Below are 16,050 nucleotides of genomic sequence, written 5' to 3' on the forward strand. Positions count from 1 at the left end.
TGTGTGACAATAAGTCCTCCATTTCAGTGTTAGTTATAAGGCATACAGATTTAGAAAATAGCGTTTAATGAAAATCCAATGTATGTTTTATTAATTTCTAACCCCTTCTAATCTACTGTATTCACCTGACCCCTCTACACAAGAATCAAAGGGTACTGCCATTCGATTAAGTTACAAGTTTAATCCACTTCCTAGTCCCCATAAAGAGATAATAAAGAACACTTGTTTGCTGGAGATAATAGAACACGCTCACATCGTATATCAGAGTGCTTCCTCTCTGTTTCAGTGATAATGAATTCTCTACACGTGCAAGATGAGTTTAACTATAGTATACCCTTTGCGAAATAGCACCTGATCTTCTCCATATTCTTCCATTCATGTATTTTTATTTGAGTCCATTGAGACCCTTGAAAAACTAGTGACTACAATAAGACAGTAATCACAACAAATTGGAGCAATATTCCTTCAAGGTAGAATAGAACATGCCTAAATTGATAATTAATGCTCAAAAATGCTAAGAAATGCACCCTGGAAAGAGTTATGTGAAGTGCTTCTGTACTGTGATCACTTCAAAACTAACTGCATGGAAAAGCAAGCCACATGTCAGTGAAGGCAGCTCGGTGGAACTGTATGTTCTACAGTCAGACTGAAAAATGAAATTGTGTGACTATACTAAGGAAACTAGAGGTTAACACTGAAAATATTATATTCCATTAAATCTATTCCATTAAATCCGCATAACAATGTTGTACTCTCATCTTGGATATTCAGTTTTGGGTCACTGTTTTCAGAATTGCATTGCACGAATATTTAAGGCCTCCAGACAGTCCAGATAAGTAGCTAGAAGGCACAGGAATATTCCCTGTGTAGACTGAATTAAAAAGCAAAGGTATATTGATTATTGCTAACAAAGTTAAATATTGCCTTTACCTTGAATGTTTAGCTTTGCCTTGTAGAAAACTTAATTTCCTAGAAAAAAAGACTGCGAACAAATGGTGGTTGTGACAACTGAGCAGAGATATCCCTAGGCAGAAGAGCCAACAGATGTCTACCACAAACAACCGCTGTAGCAAATACCGACTGGTTTTTGTTAAGCACTGCAAGTGCCATAGACAAGATGCTCCTAGAAACTCAAGTGTTCATGAGCTGATCCAATTAACTTTAAACAAAAAGGATAAATTACAGTGGGACTCCAAGTAAAGCATTGGTTTCAGCTGAACAAATTCTGATAATTTCAGAAGAAAAGTAGTTCTTGAAATCAGCCAGGCAAGAAGGCTGGTGTTTTGACTCCCAGGTAAGGCAGAGGGTTTTTTTTTAAACCAACAACACACAAATGTGTACCTTGATTGTAGGAAGCTTCTGGAGATAATTTGAGACCCAGCTGGATTAATGACAGCCTCACCAAAACGAAACCAAAAAAACCCTCACAAGCATAGTGGGGAAATGTATGCAATGGAGCAGACAGCGAGCGTGGGAACATGCTCTGAAGCATCAAGTGTCACATCCAGTTACCCTCTAACCCAATTTAAAATGAAACACCCCCCCAAAACCACTAAAAGTGATAGGTTCATTCCAGATTAAACCTGTATACTAAGTGAACACTTCGCCTCATTTTTGAGCTAGGTTAACTATATTAGAAAAGGGGGAAAGGTAAGGTGACTAGTAGGAAAAAAAGATCTGGAAATAAGAGATAGAGAAGTGTGGAAAATGGAAAAAAGCAAGTGTGAAAATGCAAGCTGTGTAAATCCTCACCTGTGCGAAAGCTAAATTCAAGCCCTGAATGCTCTCACAGTGTGGGGGTACATAATCTCTGTTACAGCAGCCTGTGAAAATTGGTGCATGGAACACATCATAGCAAAGAATTTCAGTACGTCTACTGAGCTGACAGGGAGAGGGAAGACTATGTTTATTAAAAGTAGTAATCGTGTTAACTCTATTTATGAAATGGCAGAAAGAAGGAAGGGAGAAGTTATCTGTCCACTCTCAAGCCTGCTAGTATGATCTGGGTAGTAGAAGGCTTCAGGAAAAAAAAATTTCAAGGAACTAAAGATAAGAACGAAAATGGGAAATAGGATAAGATGCTGGGCACATATGCCATAGATAGATCATACCACACTAAACTGGTATCTCTTCTTGAAATAATAATTTTCTAGACAAAATGTGCAGTAGATCTCATCTGCTCTGATTTCAGCAAAGCATTTCACACGGTAGCACATGTGAAATCATTAGCTAAGCTGGAGAGAGAATTAGGAGGAAAATATGCTGACTATTAACCATCAAATGAGGAGGTCACAAGCTGGGCTAGTAGGGGATGTATAAGGCTTCAGGGAGGTAATCAGTGGAGTTTTTCAAGGATCTGACATGGAACTAATCTTACCAAATGGCCTTTATTATCAGATTTAAGAAAAATGTACATTTGTGCTGATGCAATTCTCAGAAGTCACTAAGGGTGTGGCTAAACTAGCAGTTTTTCCCAGGTTAGTGGTGTTCCTTTGAAACAAATCTCTGAGCTGGCCTCGCGTACCACACTTCAGTTCATGTCAAAGAGCAATCTCATAGCACACGCTGGACTCCTTTCAGAGGAAAATAAATGGGGACATGTCCTTCAGCAGCATATAAAACGTTCCAGTCGCCAATGGAAGTTCAGTCCAACCGGCCCAGGTGGGAGCCAGTCAAGTAAGCCCTCTGAAATGCAACCAGTATGGACAATAGGTCCTTGGCCCCAAGCACAGACCTACTCCTGTTGGGCTGCACTGACTGCCCATATAGCCTGAGTAGGTAAGTATTATCAATATGAAAGAGATCAGAAGGAAAACTGAATTGTCTTAATGGGCTGGAATGAAATGGAATTTAATACTAAAAGTGAAAAACCATGCAATTAGAGGCCAAAACAAATACATCATTGACTACAAAGTAGGAACCTATTCTGAGAACAAAAAGAACAAAGTGCTAAACCGGTTGTGCAGTGAATCACAGGATAACTCTGAGCAACTAGTGCGATGAATTTCTTTAAAAATATGAAAAACAAACCCCCAGAAATATCAATATATTTGCAATAGATATCAGGTTATTCCTGGTATATTTTTTTAGCAGGAGCGCAGTTGGCTGTTGCAATGAAATTAAAGTGCTGATAGGAATTTCAAACTGATAAGGGAAATACATTTATTGGCAACTCATAATTAATCTGTAGTAGTTTGCAAAAACAACATTAGTAAACTGAAGGGCTTAGTGGGATCCAGAAATGGGTTAGATGTTTCTGTGAATGCCATCCTGAATGGCATTCATATGATCTGGATGAGGGGCAATCTGGATGATGGCAATTCTGTGAATGCCATCCTGAATGGCATTCACATGATCTGGATGAGGGGATCGAGTGCACACTCAGTAAGTTTGCAGATGACACCAAGTTGGGTGGAAGTGTCAATCTGCTGGAGGGTAGGAAGGCCCTGCAGAGGGACCTGGACAGGCTGGACCGATGGGCTGGGGCCAACTGCATGAGATTCAACAAGGCCAAGTGCCGGGTCCTGCACTTCAGTCACAACAACCCCACGCAATGCTACAGGCTGGGGGAGGAGTGGCTGGAGAGCTGCCTGGTGGAAAAGGACCTGAGGGTGCTGGCTGACAGCTGCCTGAACATGAGCCAGCAGTGTGCCCAGGTGGCCAAGAGGGCCAATGGCATCCTGGCTTGTATCAGGAATACTGTGGCCAGCAGGACCAGGGAGGTGATAGTGCCCCTGTACTCAGCACTGGTGAGGCCGCACCTCGAGTACCGTGTTCAGTTTTGGGCCCCTCACTACAAGAAGGACATCGAGGTGCTGGAGCGTGTCCAGAGGAGGGCAATGAGGTTGGTGAAGGGTCTAGAGCACAAGTCTTATGAGGAGCCGCTGAGGGAGCTGGGGTTGTTTAGCCTGGAGAAGAGGAGGCTGAGGGGAGACCTTATTGCTCTCTACAACTACCTGAAAGGAGGTTGTAGCAAGGTGGGGGTCGGCCTCTTCTCCCTAGTAACGAGCGATAGAACGAGAGGAAACGGCCTCAAGCTGCACCAGGGGAGGTTTAGGTTAGACATTAGGAAAAACTTCTTCACCGAGAGGGTGGTCAAGCATTGGAACAGGCTGCCCAGGGAGGTGGTTGAGTCTCCATCCCTGGAGGTATTTAAAGAACGGATAGATACGGTGCTTGAAGACATGGTATAGATGGACTTGGCAGTGATAGGTTGATGGTTGGACTCGATGATCTTAAGGGTCTTTTCCAACTTTGACAATTCTATGATTCTGTGATTCTATGAATTACACTAGCTGGAATAAAAATGGATAGGGGACAACAATGGTTTTATGATTCTTCCTATGGACAATTCACAGTGATTGTAAATTACTCTCCTCTAAAGCATTATCCACCTGAACTAGAACCAAGGCAACAGATTAGACATGCTGCTTTTTGTTCAATACAGTGGATTCCGATATTTCAATTTCAACAAACTATTCTAAAATAAAAGTATTGTAACTATCAGATTTCCATTCTTTATGAGACTCAGGGTTGTAATTCTGCCAACTGTCATTCAGACAAGTAATTCTGTTAAAAACTGGGCTTTGCTGAATGCATAAAATACTCCAGCGAGGTTGATTTGAAATAGTGAGTCCTAAAATAAAAAAAAACAACTCAACATCACTGTACATAGAATATTGATGAAAGAGTTAATAAATGTGACCTGAAAGTTAAACATGTGATAACTGTGATAACTGCAATTAATTTGCTCCTGAGTTTAATTTGAAAAGGTTTAAACAAAGGGCATGAACTTGCCCTTGAGTAGCTAAATCATACTAATTGAAGCACTCCGACATTATAATAGACCATTTATCCCATTTGCATTCTCATATATACATGCACACAGTCTTGCTAAAAGATTTCTACTTGTTCATCATAATGCCACATTTGGTAGGAAAATTAACAAAAAAGAAGGTAGTGCTGGGAAGATGAAGGCAGAAGTTCCTGGAAAGAGTCAGACAAAGACTCATAAAAAGAAAGAACTTAAGACTAAAGCAGTCCAGAAACTCTACAAGCTGGCTGAAAAGCTTTTCAGGGAGAAAACTGCTGCTGTAGGTTAAAACTATTTCCCAAATTTCACTCAGCAGAAACTAAAGGACTAGTAATGCTGTATTTTAAGGATAAGTAAAATCAGCTCTAGGTCTGAGAAAGGCACTCTGATACAGTTGCAAAAAAAATTATTTAGCTGTCTAATACATGAGGCGGGACATACGTAGATGCTTACCTCCCAAACTGGCAGCCTCCAAAGTTCTGCTCAATTATAACATTAAATTTCACTTTCTTTCTAAAACAGACTGGTGGTGCCAGCTCACCCTTTTTCCATCCTTTATGCAGCCCAAGCATTAGAGCAGTCATCAGGATGGGTAACACCATGCCAAAGTCCTTTTGCTGCTGAGAAAACCCGTGCCAACACCTTCCCATCCATTAAGCCATAGGCAATTGAGCAGCTGGAGCATTTGCCGGTCCCTCCTGCTGAACTCTGCACTGCTCTGCATGGAAGGGTTAGGTTCATTGGCTCACAGGGAGAGTAAACTGGGCTCCCCAGGGCAGTAGTTAAAATATCAACCTGGCAAGAATCCAGTCTCTGTTCCAAGGATTTTATCCAGTGATCACTTCATGTAAAATATAGAAGCAATCTTGGAAAAGACAGTGTAACCCAGCATTTCTGCTCTATCGCTGCAGTTATGCCCTTTATTTCCTGATGAAACTTGCCCAATAAATGAGCAGAGAGAACCAGCTTTGCCTAGGAGGGAGGGACAGACCTTAACATCAGTCTAATCCATAGGTAGTGATTAAGATGCTTACCTGAGAGGTAGAAAATGTATTTTTTTTTTTTTAATAGTCTTAGGCAGAGGAAGGAGCAAACTCATTGCTTGCACAATCTAAACTATTTCTTTTTGGAGTTATTACATACAAAGGATGCATAACATTTCCTCTGGCTAGGTGTAAGGTTTAGCTTCTTATTGCATGGATGTTATACTAGAGCAACTCATTGTGGGACTGCACAGAGCATCAATAACAGAAATGAAATTTTTAAAAAAAGTCTGTGAACTGGATCAGCAACAGATTGAATATGATATTTGTGCCCTAAAGATATAATTTAAGTTTAAGACATACTCTTGTCTTCACCAGTTCCTTACTTGCCTACTGTACATGGCTCCCATTTTGGCCACTGTAAGGTTCCTAACTCTCCTCATGTATTGCAAAGGGTTCAAACATCTTTGCCTTACTGCAGTTTCTGACTTCTATATATGAAGACTACTGTTCAGGCCTTTTGAACGTCTACAAGTTTTCCTGACTTGAGCTTGAGTTGGAACTACAAAAAGGATATGGAAGGATGCAAGGTCATACACTGCCCTCGAGGGAGGGGATCCTTCCACTCTACACGGCACTGGTGAGGCCACACCTGGAGTGCTGGGTCCAGTGCTGAGCTCCCCAGTACAAGAGAGACATGGACGTACTGGAGCCAGTCCTGTGAAGGGCCACAAAGATGATGAAGGGACTGGAGCATCTCTCTTATGAAGAATGGCTGAGAGAGCTGGGACTGTTTAGCCTAGAGAACAGAAGGCTCAGGGGGATCTCATCAATGTGTATAAATATGTAAAGGAGGGTACAAAAAAGAAGGAGCCAGGCTCTGAAAAGAGCCTGCTGCCCAGTGACAGGACAAGAGGCAACAGGCACAAATTGAAACACAGGAAGGTCCTTCTGAACATCAGATAACACTTGTTTACTGTGAGGGTGACCAAGCACTGGCACAGGTCACCCAGGGAGTTTGTGGCATCTCCCTCCTTGGGGATACTCAGAAACTGTCTGGACACGGTCCTGGGCAACCAGCTCTAAGTGGCCCTGCTTGAGCAGGGGGGTTGGACAAGATGACCTCCAGAGGTCCCTTTCAGCCTCAAGTGTCCTGTGATTATCTACATGAAATACTCCATTTTGGGGTAATTTGGGAATATTTTTGTAGCTGGTCTGTTGACCATGTAGTTTCTTTGTATGTTGCTATTTGGATTTCTTGCTTTAAGTCAGTAGCTTTACTTTGGTCTCCCAAGCGGGTAAACTTTTCCAAAGTGAGCACATTTTTCAGTACCAGGTATCTATGTTAAAATTAAAAGCTTATGCCCTGCTATACTTACAAAGCGACCACTATTCCCACATATGATGCTACCCAAAAAAACAAGTCTTTTAAGCTATGATTTAATGTAGCTATTAAGGAAATAAAAGCTTACATCATTCATGTCTTTAATAGTGTTTTCCATTTTTATAAGAATACTTACTGCCAAACTAAAAATGTTCTTTTTATACAAAATGTGCTTATATCAAAATCACTTCAAATACATTTCACGTTACATGGAAAAAAAATATTCAGCCTTTACCTGTGTAGGGATGTCATTGAAATCAATTAGTCATAGCCAAATATCTAGTGGCAGGCTAATATATTAAGCACAATGTTACATACAATGTTGTGATACCTAATTATACTTTGATATGGAAAATTTGAGATCATAGAGGAAAAACAGGTCTTACAGTGGATATATGTAGATAGACATTTTATTTCAAAAAAATAGCAAATGTCTTAAGAACACAAACCAGAAAGTTATTAAAAGCTTCATAGCAAAATATGTAGCCAACTCTGTTACAATATATAGGCTTGAGGTTCTAACAGTTAACACTATGCCTCAATTCACTGAGCAAGTAATGCTCCTGATACATAAACATCGCGCAGTTGAAATATGGAGCTGAATATTAAAAAAAAAGAGAGGGTATCTTTATCTTTGATCTTTCATAATCAAAGTAATTGAAGAACGACGACATTTTAACAGGTTTGATTCTTTTGGGGAAAAGCCATTAAAAATAATTCCTGAGTATTTAGGTTAAGTGAATATATCAAAAACAACCAGTTAAGACCAACATCCTGTTAGGTGAGCCTTGTAGCTTGAAGTGACGTTCTCTAGCATGGCTGTCATGGCAGGATCACGGCCTAAATACCTTAATGGAATACATGAAAACCTTCTGGTATCCACATTCAGATTCTCATTTTCTGTAGCAATAGCTTACAACTGTCAACTGTGAAGCTTGCTTTGCGGAGAAAAACATTGTTTTAAATGTCACTTCCTTTTGCAAAATCTTGTAATGCAAATTGCCACAGCTAAGCCTCCAGTGAACCATCACACCAATAATTATGTGAAATATACAAATCAAAATTTAGGCAAGGGGCTTTCACACTGTGTTAGTATATATATTGAATTGTATGCTTTGTATCAGTATTTTGAACATAGAGATCTAGGTATTTAGCTTCTTGCTATTGTAATGAGAGGCAATGTATTCATTTTCCATTATTCTCCTCAGATGCATGTCACAATATCATCTTATTATACACCATGTTTCTAAAATCCTGTTGGCATTCATCATGTTCCTATGATTTTAATTGAATCTGTGCATTTTGATTTTAAAACTGCTGCCAGTCAAAGTGGTTTAGAGAACTAATCCCAGAAGAATTTTCAGTTTTCTTACTTTATATATGTTTTCCCAGAATTACAGGATTAAATTACAATGGATGTAGAAAGATTATTTTACAAAGCATAGTCAATAATTCACAACACTGGTATTCAACTCGACCAATTACAACGAATTCACAAAAACGGTTTTAATTATACCCACTCTTTTCTATCCACCCACCCCAATATGTAAACAAGTTTCTCACAATGACAATGGCAAGACTGCAGTTACCGAGATGTACCGTATGTGAAAGACAACACCTAGGATAAAGGTCTGGATTTGACAATTCCAGTATGTACTCCTGCTCACTTCCCAGTGTAGACTGCAAGCACCATTTTTAGGCTCTTGCAGTCATTAAATAAACAGAACTTACAGGTAAATGGAGCTTTTTTCCTAATGCAGGCTTCTGGAGTCAAACTGATAAAAAGTAACATGCTTATATGGAACAAAACAAATTTGACTTGGGAAAAATTTGAATCAGTCATACCAAAACTCTCTGAGCAATGATAATGTAATGTACAGTATTGCAGCTGTATGTTACTAAGACAAAAAACTCTTGGCATTACAAAGATGAAGATCTCTGTTCACACATGCCAATTTTAATGGGCTATTAAGCATTTGGTTAAAAACAGGCTTGTACTAGTCTCACTGAAAAGGAAACACTTGTTGAAATGTTTTTTTAAAAAATACTGTATGACATCTTCTAAATTGCAATTTAAATATTAAAATCTTGTTTCAGAAGTTCCTCGCTTCAGGTTGTTACTTAAAAACTCATCATGTTCAAAACTCAAATTATTATGAGATCTTGATATCATAAGAAGCTTTTCCTTATTAGTAAAGTCTTTCTTGACTGCTGCTTGTGGCACAAGTAACCTATCCATTGGGTCCTCTTTGTTTTCTAGTTTCATATATCCTTTACTGTTGCTCCGATCCAGTCTGGGCCAGCTGGGGTGTTTCCTTTGTTCAGCTTGGACAGTGAGCGTAGATGGACCCCTGTCCAAGTCCAGGGACTTCGAATGTGAAGACAGAAGATGCAAAGATGTGTTGGATCCAAACTGTTTCCTGGCAGCGCCAGGGGATAAAAGCTTTCCCGTGCTTGGTCCAAGAGTCATAGAAGATTTGAACTGATCAGATGGAGTGTCCACAAATGAATTGTGTCGTGGCAGCATGGTAGCGGCTGGTCTGTAAGATTCATTGGTATCAGTTAGTGGAATGGCCAGAGAATCCATCGACAGATTTCTAGACCGACTCCTAGTGATCTCCGAGTCCTCAGTTATGTTGTCTATACTGGGCTCATCAATAACACAGTTATTCAGTTTAATTACTGGCAGTGTGAAAGCACTAATGGAAGATGATACAATGGACTTTGTTTCACACTTTATAGAGCTAGTGTTTTTGTCGTCTGAAGCCTTGCTGGAGTGAGGGTAAAGTCCAAAGACTGAACCAGATTGCTCGGTCAGCAGAGGTGGCAGGAGGCTACCAGTGGCCCTGTCTTCATTTAGGGTAATCTCATCTTCTTCAGCAGAACTATCCATTCTAAAATTACTCTTGAAGCCAGAGAAAGGCGCAACCGTGTTCGCAGCCAGCCGTGATGCACATGAGCTCCCGCTGTGCCGGAGTTCTCCCTCCCCCAACAAGCCAGTGAAGGCACTGCTCAGCTGCTTTTGTTCCTTGATCCTCAGCGTGTGGATGTCTATTACAGTGGAGTATATGTCTCTCATGTGTATGATTTTTGTTTCCTTGTCACGGTTTTCATGCAGAATGGCATTTGCGCAAATAAAAATGAAGATTCCAATGCCCATAGTAAAAGGGCCCAGCATTTTCATCTTATCCGAGTGCACATGCTGTTCAAAGAAACGAAGTAAAATGCTTCCTTGGCTTCTCAGGACCTGGGTTTCATTTACAGATAGATTATCTTCAGATCCTAAAAGCTGTTCCTTTTGGGGCCAGTATCCAAGGATGGCCATTGCAATTCCCAAGAATGCGATAAGCACTCCCAAAACAAGGAAGAATCCCGACGGAGAATAGAGACGGATTTTGCCCCTGACAATTACTACATCTGCCCTGGGCCGGCGTCTAACTGGTTTCTTCTCCTCAGAAGCTGGTGCTGTGGCAAGATTTACATGTTGCTGAGATCTGGCAGAGTCCTGCCTTTTTAAGGCAGCCAGTCCTGTTATGACTCCTCCGGTTGCTATCATAGTTCTATATGGTGCCCTGGGAAAAAAAAGAAAAAAAAAGCAGAAATATTGAGGAAAGCAAACATTGTGCCTGCAAATATAAATAGCACTTCGTTAATCTGTAGATATTTCTTGAAAATCAAAATATTGATTACTTTAAAAAAGCTACTATCTTAATCCAGTTATGACATAGTAGCAGTTTTGAAATTCATATGCCATCTTAAAAAATTCTTCCAGAAGTTTTTTTTCACTGTAAATATAGGTAAATAAATCTTCCATCAGTGATACAGAGAGTAGCAGAAATCTAGTGCTCTTAGTGGTGATATATCAGGATTAAAGATGAAAATACTCAGAAGTCTTAATAGATGATTTACCTCTGGACTGGTCTGCAGCAAAGTCAATAATATATTATTACCTTGTATGCATTTTAGATCATTTTAGCACTTTAGCTAGTAGTTCTTTTAAAAACTTCTATGACACTCAATGACTATGAATACAGATCATTCTACACATCCCCTTTAAGAGATCTTTCCTTATAGATTTCAGCATATATTAATACATATTTATTCCATCATTTAAATAAGCTTTTATTAAGCCTATTCAGATCACCTGAGTCTCAACTGCAGAATCGTTTTTGCCTTTCCTAATAAAGCTGATCCTCTTTTATGCATATCTAGATCTTTTTTCTCCCCTTCTTGGTTCCTCATGGACTACAAATCAAGTAGCTCAGTTTAGTTTACCAGATAAAAAATCTTTATAAATTTCAAGTTCATCAATTCAAAGCTTCATCATTTTATGAGGAAGTTTTTTTCATTTTAGAGTTCTTTTCATACCTGGCTGTCTATTACATGAGAAACATTAACGAGCATGGGTTTAAAAAGAGAAAGCCATGTTTGACAGTTTTTTATGAGTAAGAGTAACAAATGAAACAACACCGTTCAGGATAATTGTATTTTATTTTACAAGGTATCTTATAATCAGCCTCAAAAGTAGTTTCTGAGCTTAATTAATGAATATTAGAATGAATACTAGGTAATATTATAGAGTGAAATTAAGATACTACAAGCCAGCCAGGTATGAAAAAATTATGTTCTCTTTGGTGGCCTTACTAGGCTTAGAGATAAAGAAAGGCTGACAGCCTGTTGCAGAGGAAAAGGCTCTGTGTCAAAGCTGGGGATGGTTTAACAAGCAGACAAAGCTGAAGTTGGACCGGGTGAATAATGTGAGAGGCTGAAAAGCAGAGGCAAACCAAACCGGTGCCTGCTTGCAATTTACAGGCAGTAATTTTCATCAGATCTCTTTAAATATTTATGTTTTTTAAAAAAACTTAGCAGTGGACCCATGAAAAAAATATTAGATCTATTATGGTATGAGAAACAAACAGGCAGACTCTATATTTGGACACTATCATAGATTTCCAACACTGCAAGCAGATGTCACATAAGAGTATCTACAAACAGAATCCAGTCCAACCCACCAATTATGAACTTGATTATGAAATTAATAGGGAAGTTGAGATAGGTGGCCAAATGGAAGGACTAATCCAGAAAAAAATGTATCCATTCTTCATTATTATCTGTTTAGCAGCAATTCAGATGACAGACAGAAAGAGCAGCAACCTGAACTCCCTCCCTGCACCATCATGATTAAAGGACAGAGCACTTCCTCTCTCTGTGAGAAACTTTTTCTTTACAAAGGAAAGACACGAAAAAAGGCCTAGGGTGCTAAGTATACAGCATTTTCTGAATTTCTGAAAGAGAAATTCATAGCTTTACTCCAAAAATCTCAGAAATTTCACTTGTAGTGGCAGGTTTCATGTTCCTAATCTCTCTGGAAATTCTCGCTCTTTGCAATTCACTTCCATTTTTATGCCATCATCTGGGCAATTTCAATAGTTCAATGCCAATTAATTTCTTGAACGCTTCATGAAAAGCCTTTTTTTTTTTAATGTAACAATTTAAAAATCCCCCCAAAAAAGTTATTTGACATTGATAGTCTTTAAAAATTAAAACAAAACTTTCTCATATGCCTATGTGTTTAAGGGTTTCTGCCAAAACAGAAGATCATTATTCTCTCAAACAATGTTTTGAATCTCTAGACAGAAGTAAATAGGATTTATCCATTATAAAAGCTGTTGTATTTTGTCGTGACTCAATTACATGCAATTAGTTTTCTCTATGAAATAAATTAAGAGAATTATGGCATATCTTTACTGAAATTAATAATCATTTAGCTATTATCTAGTTTGTTCCATTATTCTTTTCCAGATCCCAGACCTTTGGGGGGGACAAGGAGTTTCCATATTCATGTGGTATTTTACGGGCACACTTCAACCCACTCTGTCCATTCTCAGGGCTGCCAAGGAACTCCACAGGTATGGCAGGTTAGTGCTAAACCCACATTCTGCCTGTTGGCAGGATTTGTTATTTTGTGTACCGTACTGCCCTTATCACAGCTACCTGGATTGCACCAAAGGGTGAACAGAGTAAGCTCACATCTGCTTGCTAAATATTTTAAACATACATCTAGCAAGAGCTCCTCTCGAACTCTGAAAAGTAGAGCCAATACAAATGTTCTTAAAAATTACATCTTGGAGTGTCTTTCTATAGAAAGTTCTCATTTGCAAATTTTGCAAAAATTGCAGGAAAACCTCATCTCCATTTCATTATTAATTGGTCTCCAGTAACTTGACAGACAGACAGAAATTGCGACCTCTTAAAGTGAAAGTGAGAGAGAAAGCTAGATCTCTCAAGCCACGGGGCTGCCTTCCTCCCAGCATTTCAGGGGAACACGTTGGTCCTCTGTTCACTTTACCTGCATCAGAACTTGGGCCCAGGGGAGAGAAAGTCTGGCTGCAACAAGACACAAACATATTTTATACACAGAAAGAGTCTCTTTCCTATTTCTTCAGTTCACAACAATATTTTAAAATCCTCTTTCATGAAAAAAATCACAACCAGGTTTGTAAATAATAATTTGTAATAAGCCACAGTGTTGGTATGGCTTATAAGCTACTGAAGCTGAATTTGGATCTCTTCTACATCTAACAAAATCAATGGTATTAACAGACATATTGGTATGAGATGATTTCACTTCATGCTGACAGCTTTTCAGAAACCAATTACAATGAAGTGCATATTAAGATAGAAACCTTTTTTCAGAAAATATTATATTTAGAATAAAGTGACATTGTAGATACATTTGATTTATTCTTCAAATCTGTTTAGTTTCCCCTCATAACAGCCATAACGAGTGCCAGTGACAAATGCTGCTTCTCTTATTTAACTTAGTACAGTGATTACGTTTAGTTTTACCTTGAAGTCTGAATTCAAACTTCCGAACAAGCAAAGACTTAGAAGACTTTGACTCAGAGGTAAATAAAGAATACGCTAAGAGCTCAGACAACCTCTCTTTGGTGGCACTGTGAATGACATAGGCCGGCTCTAAAATGAATCAAATAATGGTAAAATGGATGTGGAATACAGGACAAAAAGAAAGGGGCAGGCCTGTAATTCATTTTATAAAACACAACCCTCTTGCTGATACAAAAGCACCACAGCTACCAAGCTCCTTTTGAAGAACAAATGTTGAGTGATTCTCTAACCTCGTAGCTGCTCTGTTTGTTTCATCTTCAGCGAGAACATCAGGTCCAAAGGCCTGGACAGCTTAGGGTTTTAGTCTTGAAAGAAGCAGTGGCCCAGATTTACCTCTACATTTAGCTTCGCTTTGCATTGTGCAGTTGTTACAGAGTGGCCCTGACACCAGCCCCGTCAGCCACTCAAAGATCACCCAAGAAAAGCCTGCCTTGGTACAGACCCCGTAAAGCAGCTCCTGCCTGCTCTCACTCTTGCTCTCGCTCTGCGTTGTTCGCACAGAGGAGAATGACTCAGGCTCTTGACGCTTCAGTTCTAACCTCTTCGATGGCCATTAGCAAGATGTACTTCACCTTTCACCCAGGCTAAGCCCAGTACTCTGCATCTGGCATGCTTTCTAGGAGATGCCTTAAAAAAACCCAGCAGCAAGTGGAGTAACAGGTTGTTATGTGCCCCCTTAGCATGAAAAAAGGACAGACCCCTCAGCAGATACTATGGGTAGTTATCTCAGGTGACTGTAGCCTCAGTAGGGCCTGCAGAGACCCATCCGGCAAGGACAGAGAAACGGAGACAAAGGGAAAGACCTGGATAACTGTGGTGGGTTGACCCTAGCTGGATGCCAGCTGCCCACCAAAGCCGCTCTATCACTCCCCTCCTCAGCTGGACAGGGGAAATATAACAGAAGCCTCACGGGTTGAGATAAGGGCAGGGAGAGATCACTCAACAGTTACCATCATGGGCAAAACAGACTCAACTTGGGGAAAATTAATTTAATTTATTACCAATCAAATCAGAATAGGGTAATGAGCAATAAAAACTAAATCTTAAAACACCTTCCCCCCACCCCTCCCTTCTTCCTGGGCTCAACTTCACTCCCGATTTTCTCGACCTCCTCCCCCCCAGAGGTGCAGGGGGACAGGGAATGGGGGTTGTGGTCAGTTCATCACACATTGCCTCTGCTGCTCCTTCCTCCTCAGGGGAGGACTTCTCACACTCTTCCCCTGCTCCAGCATGGGGTCCCTCCCACAGGAGACAGTCCTCCACAAACTTCTCCATCGTGAGTCCCTTCCACGGGGTGCAGTCCTTCAGGAACAGACCGCTCCAGTGTGAGTCCCCCATAGGGTCACAAGTCCTGCCAGCAAACCCGCCCCAGTGTGGGCTCCTCTCTCCACAGGTCCTGCCAGGAGCCTGCTCCAGCATGGGCTTCCCATGGGGTCACAGCCTCCTTTGGGCATCCACCTGCTCTGGCATGGGGCCCTCCACAGGCTGCAGGTGGCTATCTGCTGCACCGTGAACCTCCATGGGCTGCAGGGGGACAGCCTGCCTCACCATGGCCTTCACCAGGGGCTGCAGGGGAATCTCTGCTCTGGTGCCTGGAGCACCTCCTCCCCCTCCTTCTTCACTGACCTTGGTGTCTGCAGAGTTGTTCCTCTCACATATGCTCACTCCTCTCTCTGGCTACAGTTGTGCAGTAACTTTTTCCCCTTCTTAAATGTTGTCCCAGAGGCACTACCACCGTCGCTAATGGGCTCAGCCTTGGCCAGCGGCGGGTCCGTCTTGGAGCCGGCTGGCATTGGCTCTATCGGGCAGAGGGGAAACTTCTAGCAGCTTCTCACAGGAGCCACCCCTGTAGCCCCCCCGCTATCAAAACCTTGCCACACAAACCTGATACAATAACACCTGCAAAAGTATGGGTGAGCCACAAGAGGGGCTGCAGCCCATCTAAGAAGAGAATACTTAGA

At 40.7% G+C, this 16,050-nt stretch overlaps 1 protein-coding gene across 1 annotated transcript in view; it reads right to left on the reverse strand.

Moving 5' to 3' along the window:
* Positions 1 to 7,572: 7,572 nt before the first annotated feature.
* TMEM200A (transmembrane protein 200A) overlaps positions 7,573 to 16,050 on the reverse strand; it is a 57,508-nt gene continuing 49,030 nt past the window's right edge. The window contains exon 2 of the mRNA XM_087775443.1: positions 7,573 to 10,752. Coding sequence (XP_087631569.1) covers positions 9,261 to 10,736 — 1,476 coding nt within the window. The 5' untranslated portion in view covers positions 10,737 to 10,752 and the 3' untranslated portion in view covers positions 7,573 to 9,260. The remainder of the gene's footprint in view (positions 10,753 to 16,050) is intronic.

This window comes from Nipponia nippon, unplaced genomic scaffold, assembly GCF_047370975.1.
Source record: "Nipponia nippon isolate SJK-2023a ecotype South Korea unplaced genomic scaffold, ASM4737097v1 scaffold_4, whole genome shotgun sequence".
In the NCBI taxonomy this organism is placed as follows: Eukaryota; Metazoa; Chordata; class Aves; order Pelecaniformes; family Threskiornithidae; genus Nipponia; species Nipponia nippon.